The sequence below is a fragment of the Abrus precatorius genome, unplaced genomic scaffold (genome assembly GCF_003935025.1).
Source record: "Abrus precatorius isolate BTA unplaced genomic scaffold, Abrus_2018 Scaffold5, whole genome shotgun sequence".
Taxonomy (NCBI): domain Eukaryota; kingdom Viridiplantae; phylum Streptophyta; class Magnoliopsida; order Fabales; family Fabaceae; genus Abrus; species Abrus precatorius.
The window spans coordinates 17,419,695-17,439,465 of NW_020874395.1; the positions used below are offsets into that span (position 1 = coordinate 17,419,695).

At 32.9% G+C, this 19,771-nt stretch overlaps 1 protein-coding gene and 1 non-coding gene across 2 annotated transcripts; both read left to right on the forward strand.

Moving 5' to 3' along the window:
- Positions 1–4,142: 4,142 nt before the first annotated feature.
- LOC113868249 lies at positions 4,143–4,247 on the forward strand. The gene has a single exon (XR_003505270.1). It is a non-coding gene; the product is annotated as a small nucleolar RNA R71 (small nucleolar RNA).
- Positions 4,248–13,937: 9,690 nt separating this feature from the next.
- Positions 13,938–15,440, forward strand: LOC113868116 (U-box domain-containing protein 28-like). Its single transcript, XM_027503681.1, has one exon. It carries the CDS (start codon positions 14,036–14,038, stop codon positions 15,266–15,268), a length of 1,233 nt encoding a protein of 410 aa, XP_027359482.1. The 5' UTR covers positions 13,938–14,035; the 3' UTR covers positions 15,269–15,440.
- The last annotated feature ends 4,331 nt before the right edge of the window (positions 15,441–19,771 follow it).

Genomic DNA, 19,771 nt, shown 5'->3' on the forward strand with positions numbered 1-19,771 from the left:
AATCAACATCCCAAACTTAATGTTTGCAACACAGAAAAATTAGGTGCAAGAAAAATTGTTTGGGCAAACTAAGTTTGGCAAAAGAAAGGAATGTAATGCAATAAGGTGCAAAGGTGGGCAATGGTGAGTGGTTATGTGTGTGTGTAAAGGAGGCCTCAATCATCTAGATAAAAAATTGCATAATGCATATTAAATTAAGAAGTAGGGCAAGTTCTAGAGAATAGATGCAAAATTACATGAAGCATACACACAGAAAGGAAATTAGGGGCTCAATTCTCTACCATGGTAAAAATGGTGATAATTACTCAACATCATGTGAGGATAATTCACCTTGAAGAAAAGATATTCAGCATGGCATAGAGAGAAAATTATTTACAAAAGTGGAGTGTGTTCATAAATTGAATGAAAATTGCAGTAAGAGTCTAGAATTGGAATTACAAAATTGGATTCAATGAAAAAGAAAAAGAACAAAGATATATTTTTGTATTTTTATGTATAATGGTCCAGGGAAAAAGAGGTTAAGAGTATATGAAATAGAGGCAAAGAACTTCACCCCCCTCCCTTTCATGAATGATAGTGCCTCAACTAATGGCAAAAAAAAAATGATGCTCCTCTTGATGGAACTGAGGGCATGCTCTGCACAAAGAGACAATAAATTCAGCACCAGCAAAACAAAATAACTCAAACTGAGATAATATATATATAGCATGCAGGAGTTAAGTTGTTGTTCAGAGCAGAAGCAATAAAGGAGAATTAAAGGCAGGAAAAATAATTGAAAAAGTGTACTAATTACAGGAAAATTAGCTTAAAAGATATGTACAATGAAAGAGAATGTTAAATAAATAACAGAAATAAAGGTTTAAGACTATATTGCATCCTCATCAGCGCTGGAAAAGAGGTCATCATCATCAGCTGCATCAGTATCAGTGTCCTCATCATCTCTCTCTGCTGCTGCTGCCACTGGATCTGGTACCTCTTCCCCTGCAGAGTTGCTATCTTCCTCTTGGCCCTGGGTGCATTCTTCCTTGGAGTGTTAGCCATCACTCTTGGTGGAAAGTGACCACTATGGCTTGGGAGAGTGATTACCTTCATGGCAAATTTCAAAATTCTTTCTAAAGTAAATGCTTGGTGCCATGGAAATGATTATTCCTCCCTCTCTACTTGGACTTCATGAATATATGCACAAATTGAGTCCAAATACAGCAATTTTTCCTCTACCAAAATTCTAAACAAATCATCAATCAAATAATGAGTCCACGATTCATGATTAGTAATACAGCTTAAATGAAAGGATGCTTATTGAAATCAAAATAGTACTAGAAAGTGCTATAAAAACTGTGAGTTGCCTCTCACAAAGCGCTTCTTTAACGTTACTAGCTTGACGTGTGAAGTGATTTACTCATGACAGGGGCCTTGGTTGAAGGAAATGATAGGAGAGTACACATTCACCTCTTCAATCTCCTCCAAGGGAATTGAGTTCTCTAAAAAATAATGCTTCAGGCGATGTCCATTCACTGTGAAATTTTTGCTAGTGGATTCACTCTTGATTTCCACTGCACCATTAGGAAACACTTATGTAACTGTGGATGGACCAATCCACCTGGAATGCAGCCTTCCAGTCATGAACTTGAGACATGAGTTGAATAGAAGCATCTTTTGACCTATACAGGACTCTCCTCTACCTATCAATTTATCATGATACTGCTTGGTTCTCTCCTTATAGGTTCTTGAGTCTTCATATGCTCCTAAGTGCAGCGCTTCTAGTTCTTGGAGTTGTGGCCTCCTTTTCCTTTTCCTCTTTCTCTTTCTTTTCCTCTGAAGCTGCTTCACTAGTTTAGTCCACTCTTTCAACAAAATTTTGTGCATGCACAGGAGAGGGCTAATACCAGGAATGTCAGCTAAAGTCCATCCAATAGCTCTCTTGTGCCTTTTAATTACTTCCAACAATACCTCCTCTTGATCGCCTTCAAGCTTGGTGGAAATAATGACCGGGAGCTTCTCATAATGTTCTGGTAGGGGCTTCAACTCCAATGTGGGAGGTTGCTCCACAGAAGGAAGTGATTTGGCACTTTCATTTGACAAAGTCTCTGCAATATTCAAACCAAAGGCGTTAGATTCAACTGTACTTGTTGTACTTAATACATCACATTCTAATCCTATGGAATTTTCAGGTTCAATGTTGAAAGTAGTAGAGTTTGCATTCAAATAATTAGAAATCTCAGCACAAATGCCACACAGAGAAGAACTATTACACGATTCACAATTGGAAGTATCTACACAATAAGAAAAATTAAGGAGAGAGTCTCCTCCTAGAAATTCAGACAAACTATCATCTATTAATTCATCAAGATGGTTAATGTGGAAAACAGAGTGTTCTTCATTTGGGTGCTTCATAGCATCCAGTATGTTAAAGCGGACAACATTGTCTCCAAACTCCATAGTAAGTGATTCGGCATGCACATCAATCTTCGTTCTCGCAGTCTTTAAGAATGGTCTTCCCAAAATGATTGGTGCAACACTATCCATTGACTCTTTCATGTCAAGGATGTAAAAATCAGCTGGAAAAATGAGGTCATTCACCCTCACTAACACATCCTCCACAAGTCCAGCTGGATGTGCTGTGCTCCTGTTTGCTAGCTGGATGATAACACCTGTGGGCTGCAATGGTCTAAGAGACAAAGATGTGAAGATAGATAAAGGCATAACATTAATAGATGCACCTAAATCAAGCATGGCATTATCTATCCTATTGTTGCCTATAATGCAAGGAATAGTAAACGTCCCTGGATCTTTGCATTTCTCAGGCATGGAAGTTTTCTGCCTCTCAAAAAGAGCTGATACATTCCTCCCCATGTTCACTCTTTCATTACCCTTTAGCCGCCTTCTATGAGTGCACAAGTCTTTAAGGAATTTGGCATACTTTGAGATTTGCTTGATAGCATCTAACAAGGGGATATTGACTTCAACTTTTCTGAAAGTATCCAGAATTTCTTTATCAACCTCTTCTTGCTTCTTGCTGGGCTGAACCATTTTTTGAGGGAAGGGAATAGGAATGGACCTCTCCTCTTTGTCTACCACTTTTGGTTGACATGGTGTGGGCATAGGTGCAGGCCGCTCTTGGCTCTTAATCTCTTCTCCTTCACCTTCTGCAGCTAGAGTGCAACTAGGATCCTTCTCCTTAGGCATTTCTGGCTCTTGCATCACCTTACTAGATCTCAAGGTAATGGCACTCACATTCTTTGGATCGGTTACAGTTTGTGCAGGAAGATTGCCTGAACCTTGAGATTGAAGTTGATTCAGGGATGAAGCAAGTTGACCCATTTGATTCTCCAAGGTCTTGATACTTGCTTGAGTCTGTTGCTGGAAGGCCTGACTCTGTTGTTGGAAATTGAGATTACTCATGGTGAGTTGCTTCACAAGGTCTTCCAAAGATGACTCACTCTTTTGAGGTGCAGGAGCTAGTGAAGGGGAGGCTTGATGGTGTTGTTAAGATGAAGATGATGGATGGTGATGTTGCTGGGCTGAATATGCTTGTTTTGTCCAGCTTGATGTGGTTGGAAATGGTTGTTGGTTGGCTGGCTAGAGCCTTGATGCTGTGCATTTCCTCCCCACCTTAAGTTAGGATGGTTCTTCCAACCGAGATCATATCTATTGGAAGATAAATCCCAGCTTTGTTGTTGCTGCAGCTGCTGAAAAGGGAATTTATTAGCATAAATATTAGCAGCGTAAGCTTGAGGATTACCTTCTGAGGATTCAGTTTCTTGCAATGTGGGGCAACTATCAGTGAAGTGATTCGTAGATGAACAAATCCCACAAAGCATTGCTGGAATGGATGGAGGTAAGGTGTATATGCAGCAGAATTCTTTTGGATGGATGCCAACTATTTTACCATCGAAGCCAACTCATCTAGCTTATGCTCCAGCTTGTGTGAATCTGAAGTTTGAATTTCATGGACACTCCGGGACATGATGGAGTTTTTCCTTGTAGCAAACTGTTGAGAGTTAGCTGTCATATTCTCAATAAGAGTTCTAGCGGCTGCGGGAGTCTTGTCAACCAGGGCTCCCCCACTAGCTGCGTCGATCATGCTCCTATCCATTGGGTGTAAGCCCTCATAGAAGTATTGGATTAGGAGTTGGTCACTTATCTGATGATAGGGGCAGCTAGCACAAAGTCTCTTAAAACGCTCCCAATATTCATACAAACTTTCCCTCTCTAGCTGCCTAATACCACATATTTCCTTTCTTATTGAGGCAGCCCTTGAAGCAGGGAAAATTTTTTCCAAGAACAATCTCTTGAGGATGTCCCAACTTGTAATAGAGCCAGGTGGAAGATAATACAACCAGTCTTTAGCCAAATCCATAAGAGAGAATGGAAATGCCTTTAATTTGACATGCTCCTTCGGAACACCTTGAGGTCTCATGGTGGAACATACAATGTCAAACTCCTTCAAGTGTTTGTGAGGGTCTTCACCTGCAAGACCATGAAATTTAGGCAAAAGATGGATTAGACCAGTTTTGAGAACAAAAGGGGCATCCACATTCGGGTATTGGATACATAAAGTCTGCTAAGTCATGTCCGATGCAGCAAGTTCCTTAAGTGTCCGATCATTTTCTGCCATTTCTACAGATTCAGAAGTTAAAGAATATGGAGAAGAATAAATGGAAGATGAAGAATATGATTCCTCAGTATGTGCAGAATTTTGCCTACTTATCCTAAGGTTCCTAAGATTCCTAAGGAATGTCCTATCAATTTCAGTATCTAGAGGATAAAAATCTCCCGAATTTGATCTGGTCATTCATTAGGAATTAGCTATGGAAAATTGAAAAGAAATAAACTAATGATGCAGTAAAAATGCAGAAAAATTCAGATGACAATTATGCAGAAAAACTAACATCTAAGTGCAGTAAAATAAAGCATTAACACCAAACAGCAAAAACAGAAAGAAATTGCAAACTATGGAACGAAAATATGCAGCACACAAGCACAAGTTCTACAGAATTATGCAGAATTATGCAGCAGAAACAGGGCAATTATGCAGCAAATGAAAGTGCAGTGTAGAAAACAGCAATTGGTTCTACCTAAATGCAAGATAACTCTACTTATCTATAAAGCTACAGCTGTACTAAAGTATTCACAATGCAAAAGTTAAAAGAGAATTCACTAAATATGCAGTAAACAAAAACGAAAACAGAGCAAATAACATGCTTATAAAAATTAACACCAATATTCCTCGGCAACGGCGCCAATTTGATGATGGTTTTTTCTTGTTGTTTAAAAGATTTGTCGTAAATCCTCATCAAAATTTAAACAAATTAATGTAGTACTAGGGTAACCCTAGATTGTCTCCCGTGAACATTGGTTATTAATCTTCATTAAATATATTGAAGGCATTAATTGAACAAGCAATTAAAATGAGGGGTTTTGTGGTTTCAAATCAAAATAAAGAGCAATAAGCAAATGAGTTTAATTAATTCAAACAATAGAAAACAGCAATCCTTAGTTCAACCACATAGATTCTATCATCATTCTACTCAAGAATTAACACTTATCCTCTCTCCCATGAATTAGGTTAATTTAACAAGCGAAAATCAACCTTATGGTCCTAACAAAATTACGCAATTTGTTAGGCTCTAATCTCTCATCCAAGATTACGTAACCTTAGAATTAAACCTAGGATTAAGTAATCCCTAGTTTAGAATTTCCTTAAAATGAATTAGGGTTAATTAAGCAATGTCTCCCTCATTCATCATTAATTCAATTCAAGAGGCTAGGAAGAAGTAATTCATGTAAAGAAAGGATTTGTATTATCATTAAAATCAAGGAACTCAAGAACCCATGTGAATTCACTAAGGATTACACAAACTTAGCCCTCCATGGAAATGGGGGTCAAAAACGCAGTTGGAAAATGCAGAAAACTCATTAACATTAATGTAAAAGCAAAAGAAATGAGAAACCAAACCTTAGGTTGGACCCTTGGCTGTCACCCAAGGTTGCCCTAAGCTCTGGAAAATGTCCTATTTTAGTAAAGAAGAAGAAAAGGAACGAAAAGTGTAAAAGCTCCCTACCCTAATTTGGTAAAAATCTATTTATACTAAAGTTGGCGCCGCCTAAAGTAATTACTCTCATTCTTTCATAGTAACTACGCGCAGCATCAGTTGGGTTTTTCCTCTTTGGAGTGATTACCATGAATATTCATAGTAGTTACGCGCAGCACTGGGACATTTTGGGTCTCTGGAGTGATTACTATGAATATTCATAGTAGTTACGCGCAGCACCTTCAATTTTTGCATGCTCTGGAGTGATTACTATGAATATTCATAGTAACCACGTGCAGGTTTGGTTGATTCTGGGCTGCTGTAGTTGTCACTTTAAGCTTTGAAAGTGATCACTTTGGTCCCTTTGCTGGAAGTGGCTTGCTGTAGTTGTCACTATCAATATTGAAAGTAGTTACTTTCACCTCAAATTCCTCAAAATCTAATGATTCTTCAAAATAAGCTTGGGAATCCCTGCCACATTATTCAAATGATCAAAACATGAAAAATAAACTATCTAAATCAATGTAAATTAACCAAAAACTAAGAAGCCTATATTATTTAGCCTAATTGGAATATTCATCTTATTTACGCTATCTAAGTCTATTCTTTTCTATAAAAAGTAATAAATGATGTATAAAAATTTAATAAAATGTGGATTCATCAAAACAACATAGCACATTACTAGAAACCATTACAACAAGGCTTTATATGAGACTTCTCACTGACCATACACTTATACAGTTGCCTTTTTCTTTGTCATCCATGTTTTTCAATATGTTGTCATGTATTCATATCGAACATGAACTTCACTAATCACAAGTTTTATCTTAAAAGAAGGGTTAGTTTCTACCATTGGCTTAATGCATTTCACAATTGTGCTTGTATCCAACTTTCTATGATCTTGCTAAATTCTAGCCTGAGTGTAATTGTGTGACCTGTAATAGTTCCTCATTTTCCAAAAATATTTGTCCTTCCTCAAACGAGTCATCTGCAATCTATGTCATAGCTAACATATTTACAATAAAATGTATTTGTTTTAGACTCAAAAACTTTGTAGTTCACTCCTTTTGATATATTGTAATACTTAATTATTCGTATAATAGTTTCTATGTCATTAAATTGTATTTCAATATGCAATTCTCCATGTACCTCACAATCATTTATCAAACAAAAAACTAGTTAAAAAAACTATACATAAATTTATAAGCATAATTATAATATTTCAAACATCACATACTTAAGTTAACATACTTTGAAAGTTCATGTGCTTGCGTAGTAGTAAGATTTAAAGTAAACATGAACACTAGCTACTCAAACGGATGTTGGCCAATCACTAGGTTTGATAAATGGGAGTTCCCATTATCTGCATCATCATCTACATCCTCATCATCATCATCTCACCACTTCCATAATTTTCTTTAATGTTGGCGTTATCACTTTTGGTTTCATTTTATTTCTATTTTACCTCTCTATTAGGAACGATGCACGCATAGCTTCATCCTACTCATCGCCACCTTTTTCATATACACCAATTGTAATTTGTTTAAAAACAACATATAACTCAATATTAGGAGTTGGGGCACAGCACTCATGATGTATCCAAAACATCGTTTCTTATTGCAATTTTTCAGTATTGCATGCAACCTCCAAAAATATATATTAGAGTTAAAGATTTTGGCAAGTGCACCAAGTTTTTGATACAGTATAAAGGGTTGTTGTATCCGCAGGGAATATAGATACTTAAGCGATTTTAGCTATCCAATTTAAAATTAACAAATTCCTAAATATTCAAAAATGTACTAGTAAGTGATATTTTGGGTTTTTTGATAGTTTGGTCCATAGAAAATAAATACAAATGCAAATAAAAGCAAATTAAACTATTATGATAAGATTAGGGATTGGAGTTCATCTATTATCCTCTTCATATTTTAATTCGAACACACATTGAACAATTACCAAACTTCTATGATACATTCCCATTATATTTACTTGTTGGATTCCTCTCACCTGAGATTCTAAGATATATTTATTAAGTGATAATTCATTACTTAAACAACAAATAATCCAATATTATCAACAACATTTATATAGCATACAATAGAGTAATATAAAAATATCTACCTCTAAGATTTATTCTTTTTTTTTTAATAACATTTTTCTTATTATCCAAATTTATATTATTCATATATATTATTCAAATACATATATTTATATATAGAGAAATGTATAGAATATGATTTGATTTATATAATCTTTATTTTTAGAAAAAGATTTTATAATTATATTATAATTAACTTAATTTTATTTGAATTGTTCGAATTGTATAATCACCAATTACTGACACTAGTAAACGACCCAAAGCAATTTGATTATAATTCAATTTGTGACGATCATAAGTCGAAAGTTCATATTCTTCAGTCATTGATAAATAATTTGTTAGACAATACTCAATACAGTTACCACAAAATATACAGATTCTGAAATCAATACTGTAATTAAGCAATCATTTCTTTCGAATATCAATTTCCAGTTTCTAGTTTCCAGTTTCCAATCAACAACGAGTAGATCTATGGGACATACACAAACACATACTTCACAAGCAATGCATTTATCAAATTCAAAATGTATTCGACCACGAAATATTTCGATGTGATTATTTTTTCATAAGGATATTGAATAGTTATAGGTAAACGATTTGCGTGAGATAAGGTAATCATGAAACTTTGACAAAATATATTCCTAGAGTCTCAACCTATTGAGTGAGTTTACCCCAGATGGGTCTCAAGTTAGTTTTCCAACTCACCCCGGATTCGTGAATCATGAATTATTCACCGTAAGGTAGAAACAAGCATTAATATAAAGATAAATACACCTAACTCATAGAAAATGAACAAACCATATTAATGAACCAAAATACTCAAAAAGTTAAGATTACATCCAATCCCACACAAAGTTCTAACTGTTCATGTCATATAAAACAACAAGGAAATACATAGGAAAGAGATAGAAATTAGTTCTCCAATGATGTAGTTGCTTCCTCACACTTCTCCTCTTGCTCTGCACTCACAAAATTAGGTCAATGATGTGTTCGGGCTCTAAATCCCTCTCTGTCTCTCCCTTTTTGAGTTGAATCTTCTATCTTTATAAGACAATAAGTGAATTCTCACTCAAGCGAGCCTATTTTTACTCAAGCAAAAAATAACTCGAGAGCAAAGTCTGTTGTAAGATTTTTCGCTCAAGCACCATTTCTTGCCCAGATTCTCACTCAAGGGAGAAAACCAACAAAAAAAATATGGTGTGAATTCTGCATTTTGCACTCAAGCGAGGTAATTCTTGCTTGAGCGAGACTTGAAATTCTAGGAGACTTCAACAAATTTGACTTATCTTCAAAAAATATAAAAAATAAAAAACAATTCCAAATCTAGCAAACCATATATACATTTTGAAGCTCTGTATATGTAGAATCCAATCCAACTAGAATCAGACAAAAATAATATTTATAAAAAAAGTTATGGCTAAAAGAGTTGATAGAGGTCAGATTGGCTGAAAATACAAAAGTATAACATTCATATAGAACAAGTCCAAATCATTCCTATTAATAAGAAATGGTAAAAAAATCTCAAAATAAGGCATATGAAGGATGTTTTGAAGACACAATAAAGTTATAAATGTGAACACCTCATCAAGCCTTTGCTCATAATAAAATTCACACAAGAGAAGTGGATCAAATATCTTCTATTATTTGACAAAATTAAGGATAAAATTGCTGAATTTAAATGACATGAACTTAAATGCATTAAAATATAAATTGCATGAAATTTAATTACAAACCATGTGAAAAGAAAGCAAATAAGTGTCAAAATATATATTGACAACTACTAAAATATAACACTAATCAATTGAGCACCTGTAAGTTATACTTCTACTATTTTTGAAGTCTTCACTTCAATATATTTACAAAACCAATTAGTGCTTCATATGATATAGTGTAAGAAATATACGTATAAATTAGTTTTTCACATGTAAATTTCACACCTTAACTCGTATTTGTAACAATCTCATTATTAAAGACCACTTTATTTGCACTCATTTCTTTCTTCAACCATAAAGTAATAAAATGAAGAATGGAATGGTAAGATTCAGTGAAAAGAAATGGAAAGCTTAAGAGAAATGAAATAAAAATCTTAAAGTGCAATTTGCTACAAATAACAAATGTCTATTTATAAAATTAAATTTTAAAAATTGTCATCGACGATTTTACTTTTTAAAACTTGTTATTAACAATTTTTGCTTGCAAAAAAATGTTTTTTTTTTCTATTTTAACCATTGACAATTTTTTGGTTTTATTTTAATTTTTTAAGCTCACTATTAATAATTTTTGAAGATATAAAATTATTATTATTTATTTAAAACTTGTTATCGGTAACTTTTCGTTTTAAGTAATTTTTTCATTTTCAAAGCCATCGTTGACAAGTTTTCAAAATTTCATATTCAGATAATACTTTTTAAAAGCACATATTCTGGTAATTTCATAAATAAAAAATCCATATTAAAATAAAATAACCCCAATTATGAATATATGTTATAAGTGGGCAGAATTAGATGTGCCTCAATATATATACATGTTTTCACTAACTTTGTGATTAAAAAAAAGAAAAATTTAATAATTCAATGATAATAAGTTTAAATTAATACTCTTTCTATTTATTTATTAAAAATATACAAAAGCAATGATAAAACTTTATATAATGTATTATTTCATTAAATCTTGATTAAAATATTTTATTTAAATTTTACCTATTTTATTTATTATATTTTTAAATTTTTTATATTATTATTTGATGGATGAAAAAATGATAAATAGAAAATATAATTAAATTAATTGGTTGAAGTATTAATTTATATATTAAATTTGGTATATTTAGAAAAAATAAAATAATCTGAAATATTTAAATCAAAAACTATATAGCATAAGTAACAGTAAAAATAAAAAGGAAATAGATGGAGTATATTAAACTTTGATGCATTTCCCATATAAAAAGTACACTTGATAAATTAAATTAAATTAGTAAGTATATGAGTCAAATTCATTAAATGATGTCTCAACACATCATTAAACATTAGTATATCAAAATTCAATTCAACATATATTAAATATAAAGTTGTCAGTAGTATTTTTTTCTGGCTTTATATCCATTTAAAATCTTGACGCATTTACCATATGGTTTACGAAAACCATTAATACAGACATACGGCCAATTTTAAACCAGAAGTGCATCTGTTCATTATCTGACTTCAAATGGCCACAACACATTTATTTGACTGACCAATTGGACCACCGTTTAATTGTGTCTGCAAATGGAACGGGGTCAGTCATAAAAGCGATGCTGCATCAACTTGTTTTTTTTTTATTATTATTATTTCAAATTCTTACGAGACACTTTAAATGTGATTTTGAAACAATTATTACCGAAATTAATATTATTAATTATGTGATAACTCATAATTAAAAGATATTGTAAAAAAGCTTTTAACTATTAGTTTATAATAATTAAATTCTTTTTTCAGTATGAAATTTTTTATTCAATCATTCAATTATAAACTATTATATAATTTAAACTTATTAACTTAATAATAATTGCTTTAAACCTATATTTATGACAATATTTTAATATATTAACACTTGACGGTTAAACATTCTTTTACACTGATAATATATTAAAACTAAACTCATATAAACTCTTCAAACCATTTTTATAAACTCTATTTCAGAATAAATTTTTTTCTTAGTTTATTTCTCTTGTCAAATTTTCTTCCTTGAACAATATCTCTTACATGGACATTCATTTGTCACTGAACATACTATGTGGGAATACATGAAGCAAGTAACAAAACTCTCCCTCTAAGACACTTCTTTCTCGATTTGAAACGTGAGTCTTGAATGGGCTCTACATGTCTTCGAGGACTAACGTAATTGAAACACAAACTTTGGATTGAGTTTGGATTAACAGAGAAGGATAGAATGAAATAAAATAGTATGATAATTAGTTTGGATTAATACATAATCTGTGGCATGAAGGAATGGCATCGTGCTTTGCTTCTAAACCCCTGAAACGGAGATGACCTCGTCCCATGTCGCAAATGACAATCTTAACGTTCAAGCTCGAATTCAAGGAAAGAAAGTTTAACTAGTAGGTTACATTCAGTCAATGGACTTTCTAATGTGTGATTTGAAAAGTTTACAATATAAAAACTAGAGAAGCAGAAAAAGACAGGAATTTGTGTATTCAGTGACCTAGAATGGCATATAAACAGACGTAATTTTACATTACGATGAATTTCAATTTAAATATTTTTAACCACTCTATGGACTAGACAGTGTCTTGTATTCACAGTCCACTGAATCCTTTAAAATAAGAAAAATATTAACCAGTAAGGATATAAATTAGGAAATTAAAACTAATTTTTTTATTAAAGTAATATAATATATAGCACTCCTTTCAAGATTTTCAATCCATTACTAATGTAATTTTTAATAATATTTTATTTTTTAATTTCTGAACAAGTATATTAATTGACAAGACTCTTAAAATATAAACTTGTATTTTCAAACTATAGAATTATATTTTTTTTTGTACTGAAAATGTAATTGTTTAACGCGTGATCTGAAAAGTTTTTGTACATAATATGGTTTGTGGTTCTAATACTTGCAAGTTTAAGCTGAAATACAGAGGGTAGTTTTAGAATTTTAAACTCTTTTTGTCGGGTTTCTAATAGATATATTTGATAAGAAATAAATAATCTTGCTGAAAGTAAGGCTAAGTATTAAACGTAAACGTTTTTCCCAACCTAAAATATGGTTTGGCCATAATTTAGATTTCTAAAGTCAATAATAGGCCATAATTTAGATTTAAATTAAACGTCAATGGAAGAAAGTAGAGTGAGTGAGAAAAAGAAAAAGGTGAAAGAAATTAATATCCTTTACAATATTTAAGTTCTAATTGATGTGGACAATCTTGTACTATCAATCGATGGCTTTTTGAGTTTGCACTCAATACATATTTTTCATGTATAATTATTGCTATCTTATATTATGTTATAGATGGTGATATTATCGATCCAATTAAGCTGGCTCAACACGGGTAATTGACTCATCATGTTAATTTTGTCAAACAAAAAAAGTAGGTAAAGTTCTCGAGTCAAGAGAGTGGTTGAAGTTTGGGTAAGTAGTTTGTGGAAAACTTGTTTGTGATTTTAGTCAGTTACCCCGTTTAGAAATTGTAAGAAGACGAAGAAAATAAGACTCGTCAATGGTCAAACATTACGAAATTCCACAAAGCCCAGAGGGTTATGTGAACTCATTGACCGCACTTTCTAAGGCAGGTATCCCGCCACTAACACCATTCCCATGAACTTGTCTGTTCTCGGATAGATGAACGCAGCCAAATGCATAAGCAATCTTCTCCAAGTGATTTGCTAATCTTGTTTTTTTTTTTAAATAATTATAATTAGAAAATAATACTCAAATTTGTGTGAGATTGATTTACAAAGTATCAAAGGTGTTTAAAATTTTAAATGAAATCGGAGTTCCTGCTTCAGTATTAAGACATTATTATCGCCTAAACAATAACACACGAGTTCTAATGGGTACAAAAGAAAAATCAGCGACCGTTAGGGTCTCCCAGAGAAACAAAAGTTCAGTCCAAAGGTGCGTTTCAAATTTCAACAAGTTTGTAAAATATTTTAGCTTGATGAGTCAAACAAAGAAAGATGTCGTTTTCCTCTTCAATATGACCCTTCCCCTCTGTCATGTTTTCCTGCTATAGTCCCATTGTCATTAGAGGCAAGCTTTGACCAAAGACCACACACCCCATTTAAATCAACCACACACAAAAATCACTACACCGTATATAACCCTTTTCTCTTCTCCTATCTTGTGCTGTGTGTGTAAGACTGATAAAAAAAGAAAAAAGAATTCAGAGACAACAAAGAATAAAACTATGGCAAAGGTAAGGGAGAAGCTATACATCACCGTTCCGAACCTTTTCCGGTGCCCAATCTCTATGGACGTAATGAGGTCTCCCGTAAGCCTGTGCACCGGCGTCACATATGATCGCTCCAGCATTCAGCACTGGCTCGACTCAGGTCATGACACGTGTCCCGCTACTATGCAAGTTCTTCCCTCCAAGGACTTCATCCCCAACCTCACCCTCCACCGCCTCATCCGTCTCTGGCTTCTCTCCGGCGAACCTTCGCCGGATTCCCGAACCTCCGGCGACCAACTCCGTGCTCTCCTCCGCGGAATCCAAACCGCCGACGAAAACCTCGCCGTTTTTCTCTCCAAGATCGCCGAATTCGCCAAACTTTCCGGTGAAAACCCCCGATTACTAGCCACCTTCCCTGGCTTTGACTCCGCCATCGTTCGCGCTCTTGCCAGAAGTGCTTCGCGGATCGACGCGACAGAAAACGCGATTTCAATTCTCGATTCAGTTTTCCGGGAAAACGGAGATTCAGCCGTCGCCGGAGAGAAAATCCGACGGTTGATTCTCGACGCTCGCGAAGAATGCTTCGTTTCGATGATATCCGTTTTGAGAAACGGCTCGTTGCGATCGAAGATTGAAGCGGTTAGGATATTGGAGTTTCTAGCCGGGGATTTCCAATCGAAGAAATCAATCGCCGAAACGCGAAGTTTGTTGTCGTTGCTCACGAGCGTTTTGAAGGACGGGGGAGAGGAGATAAACGACGCCGTTTTGTCGCTACTGGCTGTCGTTTCGGTGACTCAGTCAGCGAAGGTTGAACTTGTTAGGTGCGGACTCGTTGATGTGCTTTCGAAGATGTTGCGAAACTCGTCGTGTTCGTCGACGACGGCGGAGAGGTGCCTGAGGATGCTGGCGGTGGTGGCGACATGCGCGGATGGGAGGGCAGCAATGGCGGAGGAGCCGTCGTGCGCTATCGCGGTGGTGGAGAGGGTGCCGAAGGTGCCGAAGGCCGCAGCAGAGGATGCGGTGGTGGTGTTGTGGAGCCTGTGCTGTTTGTGCGGAAACGTTAAAGTGAGGGATGACGTGGCAAAGCGAAACGGCGTCGCGGTGATCCTTTTGGTTATGCAGAGGGGGTGGGAGGATCACGTGAGGGGCATGTGCGTCGATTTGATCAAGGTTTTGAGGGGTGCGTGCAAGAACCCGTTGGAACTGGGAAGCTATGACACCAAAACCACTCATATCAAACCTTGCTAATGTTGAACCATATTTTTTACTTTTTGGTGAATAGTTGACCCTCTTTTTAGCATGCAACATAAGAATGTTTCATGTTGAGCTTACTCTGTTCTTCATCCTTTTGGAAAGAAAGATAATGTATATTGTTGCGAGAATAATGTTTGAATACAATGAAACAGAAGGAAAACAAATTTAATTTGAGATCTCCGTATTTTCTTAGGGCATAAAAATATATAGATTGATTTGCAAGAACTTGCTCTTTCATCTACTGAGAAACAGAAAAAGGTTTTTTGATTTTGGTGATGCCTTATGCATTCAAAGGTTTTTCATTTCGTTCACCCTAGGGAGGCAATGACGTAGGTGCATCCATGTTTGATTTCTACACCCAAATTGGATCCATCATGAACATCCAAACTAAAAGAGACCCAACACTCACCCAGAGCTAGGCCATGAACCAACCTGCCAACTTGTTCCAGAAGTTTCGCCAGAATCTCCATACGCTAATTTATTGGGTTAACTGTAGATATTTATATGGCTTGAAATCCGAACGCAATGGGACAGAAAACATAACATGAAACCAAGTCTTCCACATACTTGTAATTTATGTTTGAATACTGTCCAAAAGGAAGAGGATTGATACATGTAAGACCCTCTTCTTTCTTTGTTAATATTGGAAAGTTCTATTGTTTTGAAGGAAGAGGATTACAAAGGTAAAGAAATTTTTAGAATTGAGTAAGGCGTTAGCCAAGTTCAAGAAAATGTAACTCCCGTCGGAAAAGTCTTTCATGCTCAGAGAGTTCGTTGCCAGCTAAGAGTGGCAATTGCAGAGAGGAGTGGTAGGTAGTAAGCTTGGTTTCATGGCATTTTCGTGAAATAAAAAAATAAAAGCTAATTATGTATTTGCTGTGATGGGAGAAACACAGTAAACGGTAGGTTGAAATAAGACTGTAAAGTAGAAAAAGTTCAAAGATGTTGTTAATATACATACATCACAATTTATATATATATAAACTTTCTCTAAATAAAATTTATTTTAAATTATTACTCATTAATTATTTATTTTAATAATTAACTAATTTTTTTGTATGTTTGTACATAATGTTAACTTCTTTCAATTAAATAATGACATAACCTTTAATCTCTTTCTTCCACTTTATTTTTAAATTTTTACGTTACAAATTTACATTAATATTTTATTTTTAAAAAAATTAATATTTAAGCACAAAGAACTTTAATTTTAAAAAAAATAAAATTTATATAAACTTAAATTTTAAATTTTTTAAAAAATAAAATACTAATGTTGATTTGTGACGTTAAAGAAAAAGATTAGAATGACACGATAAACTATTATTTGACAGAAATTAACATAAAATATAAAATTAAAAAAATTAATTAGATATTAAAATAAAAAATAAATTTAATAAGTAGTAATTTAAAATAAAATTTATTTTAAAGTAGTTAAAATATTATATATATATATATATATATATATATATATATATTCTAATAACATGTGACTCTTTACATTGATCATTAGAGTTATATAAATTTGATTTGATTTTAAAAAAAATTTAATTATTTTAAAACTACGAAAGAGTTAGATGTAAAAATATTATAAGTTGAAGTATTTAACACACAAAATTTTAAACATGAATTTATTAACGAGAGTTTATTCAAATGATATATAATTTTTCTTTTAAATAATGCTAGCTACAATTTTTAGATTTAAGTATAAATATTTAATAATAGTATAATAAATATAATTTTAATAAAAAAAATAGATATTTAAATTTAATAATAAAGACTAAAATTATCAATTTTATAACAATTTAAATCAAATTGTATTTCACAAAAATTATTGTTAACCAAATCAATTTTATCATGACAATTTTTCACAACAACTAGTTTTATGCAGATCAATGGTGGCATGCTCTTCTCATACCACATGCATCGTGCTATTACTAAAATGTTAAAAGTTTAGGGTGGGTATTTGTCAAATTCAATTTTAGAAAATTCAAAATCAAAGATCAATATCTCTATACTATGACTCATTTTTGTTAGAGACAGTAATACAATTTGATAGGTATCGCTTCAAATGAGCAAGTTAAGCATGTGGATTTAAATAGATTTATTGAAACACAATTTGAGTATTCTTTGTGCCTTGAATCTTGAGAAACAAATGCATCTTCTTAACTAGAAGGTAGTGGAAGAAAGTAGGCTTAAGAACCTGAAATTGTAGCACTTGCATGGAATTTTAGATAGTGACTATTGGTAGACTCTCTTGGTATGAATACTAGCATCTAGCTAACATTTGATTAGTCTTCCTTTAGCTTTAGAGGGGAGTAATTTAACTTCAATACAAAACCAAACCATTAAAGAAGCTTTAGATGAGTGGGCTAGGCAGGTGGATTTAAACAGATTTATTAAAATACAACTTGAGTATTCTTTATAGTTTGAATCTTGAGAAGCAAATATATCTTCTTAACTGGAAGGTAATGGAAAAAAGTAGGCTTGAGAATCTCAAATTCTAACACTTGCATGAAATTTTTTATAATGGTTATTGGTAGATTCTCTTAGTGAGTACTAGCATCTTGTTAACATCGGCTCGGACTTCCTTTAACTTTAGAAAGGAGTAATTTAACTTCAATACAAAACCAAACCATTGAAGAAAACAACATGGGCCTTGACCTAATAGTATCCATACATTTGGGAAGTGACATTCAATTTAGTAATAGTAATAGCACAACATCTTTAACTACAAGGAAAATGAAAAAAAAAAAACAAAAATAACTAACAACTAATCAGTTTTCTTTATGAGATTCAAAAGGAATCTCATAATGCAAAAACACTAAAGTTCTACCACATCTTTTTTTTCACATAAGCCCACACAAAACTCCAACTTGCAACCCAAATCTATTATATTGTATCTGATTATTTTGCTATTGAAGTTGTAAAGAAGGACACACAGAATGAGACAAAGATAAAGAATGTGTGTATTTCATGCTTTTGTAGCCAAACTCACACCTTTTGTTCTAAACTTGTTTTTCCCTAAATTGAATCACCTTGTTGCTTTTGTCTCACAAGTTGCTAAACCTATGAAGCCAACAAACCAAAAAAATAAATAAAATTAATAAAATTAAATAGCTAAACTTGAACAAACTCAACTAATCTAATTGAAGTTCTGATAAGAGTAGAAGAAAGAGGTCAAAGAACCGTGAAAAGTGAGAACAAAGCCTAGAGAAAAAAGCAGTATGACAAACACAAAGGTAAAAGAGAACCAATATCCTCAAAGCAAAGGATGAGAGCCAGACGAGACTTAAGAATGAAACTAAATAAGGGGAATTAGTGTTAGAAATTGTGACATTAACATGAAAAAAGTGAGGTAGGGTGTGAACAACGAATCATCATATGCTAGGACTTAGAGTGACAATAACATACTCTATGAGCCACTTCCCTTCTATCTCCTCCTCCTTCATCTTATTTTTATCAATCAAATCCTAAAACCTATTATTCTTTCTCATACTCGCAAACAAAACCTATTATTCTTATTAGTTAGATGGTGGGGCAATTACTTACCAAGATAATGATCAGCCACACTAGGATTGAGATAAGGAGAAATGGAAATTTTTGAAGTTATAAATTTGCTTGAAAAAGTTGATTAGAAAAGGGATAACAAGTTTTTACTTAAAGAAAATTACTTGAAAAGATAATTTAAAATGGTTAAGATTTACCATTTCTTCTAAAAAAATTCTTATTTGAGCTAGTCAAAATTGATATTTTGACACAATTTTGCATAACATAACTTTAGTAAGATTTTAATAAAAATATGTCATTTTGATGAGTTTCATAAAAAAAATTGGTGGCCTAAGAAACATTAATTTTTAGTTGAAAAAGAAGTGATTTTTCAACAAATTTTTGGATAAATTATGGCTAAGGAAAAATATGATTATTCAATTAAAATGAAAAGACATTTCAATGAGTTTTATAATAAATTAATGACATAAGAACATGGTTTTTTGATCGAAAAGGAAGAGAATTTCAATAAGTTCTTGACGCAAAGTATAGCCAAAAGCACTGATTTATTAGTTGACTTAAAGTTAACATTTTAAATTGCATCAACATTCTTTAGATTTGTTAGTTAACTTAAAGATATAACTAAAGTCTTATTTACAAATCTAAGACCAAAGATCTTTTTTACTTCCTTCCATCAATCCAATTTATGCATATCGATATAAGACAACATGCATGTTGGAGTGCTAACTATCTCTTTTATTATATTCGTCCAAAGATAAATGTTGAGAATATAACTCAAACTTTTTTTTTTCCTAAATTTTTCTATATAAAATTTGAATAAAAATGGATTTAAATTCATTCAACTTATATCTTATTAAAAAAATATAAAGCTATGTAAACTTTGAATATAAAATTAAAGGATTTAAATCATTTCCAGTTTGTATGAGAATAAAATATTTAATTTCATTTTCGCTTAAACAAAAATGACTTTATTGAATTTTTCTTAAACAA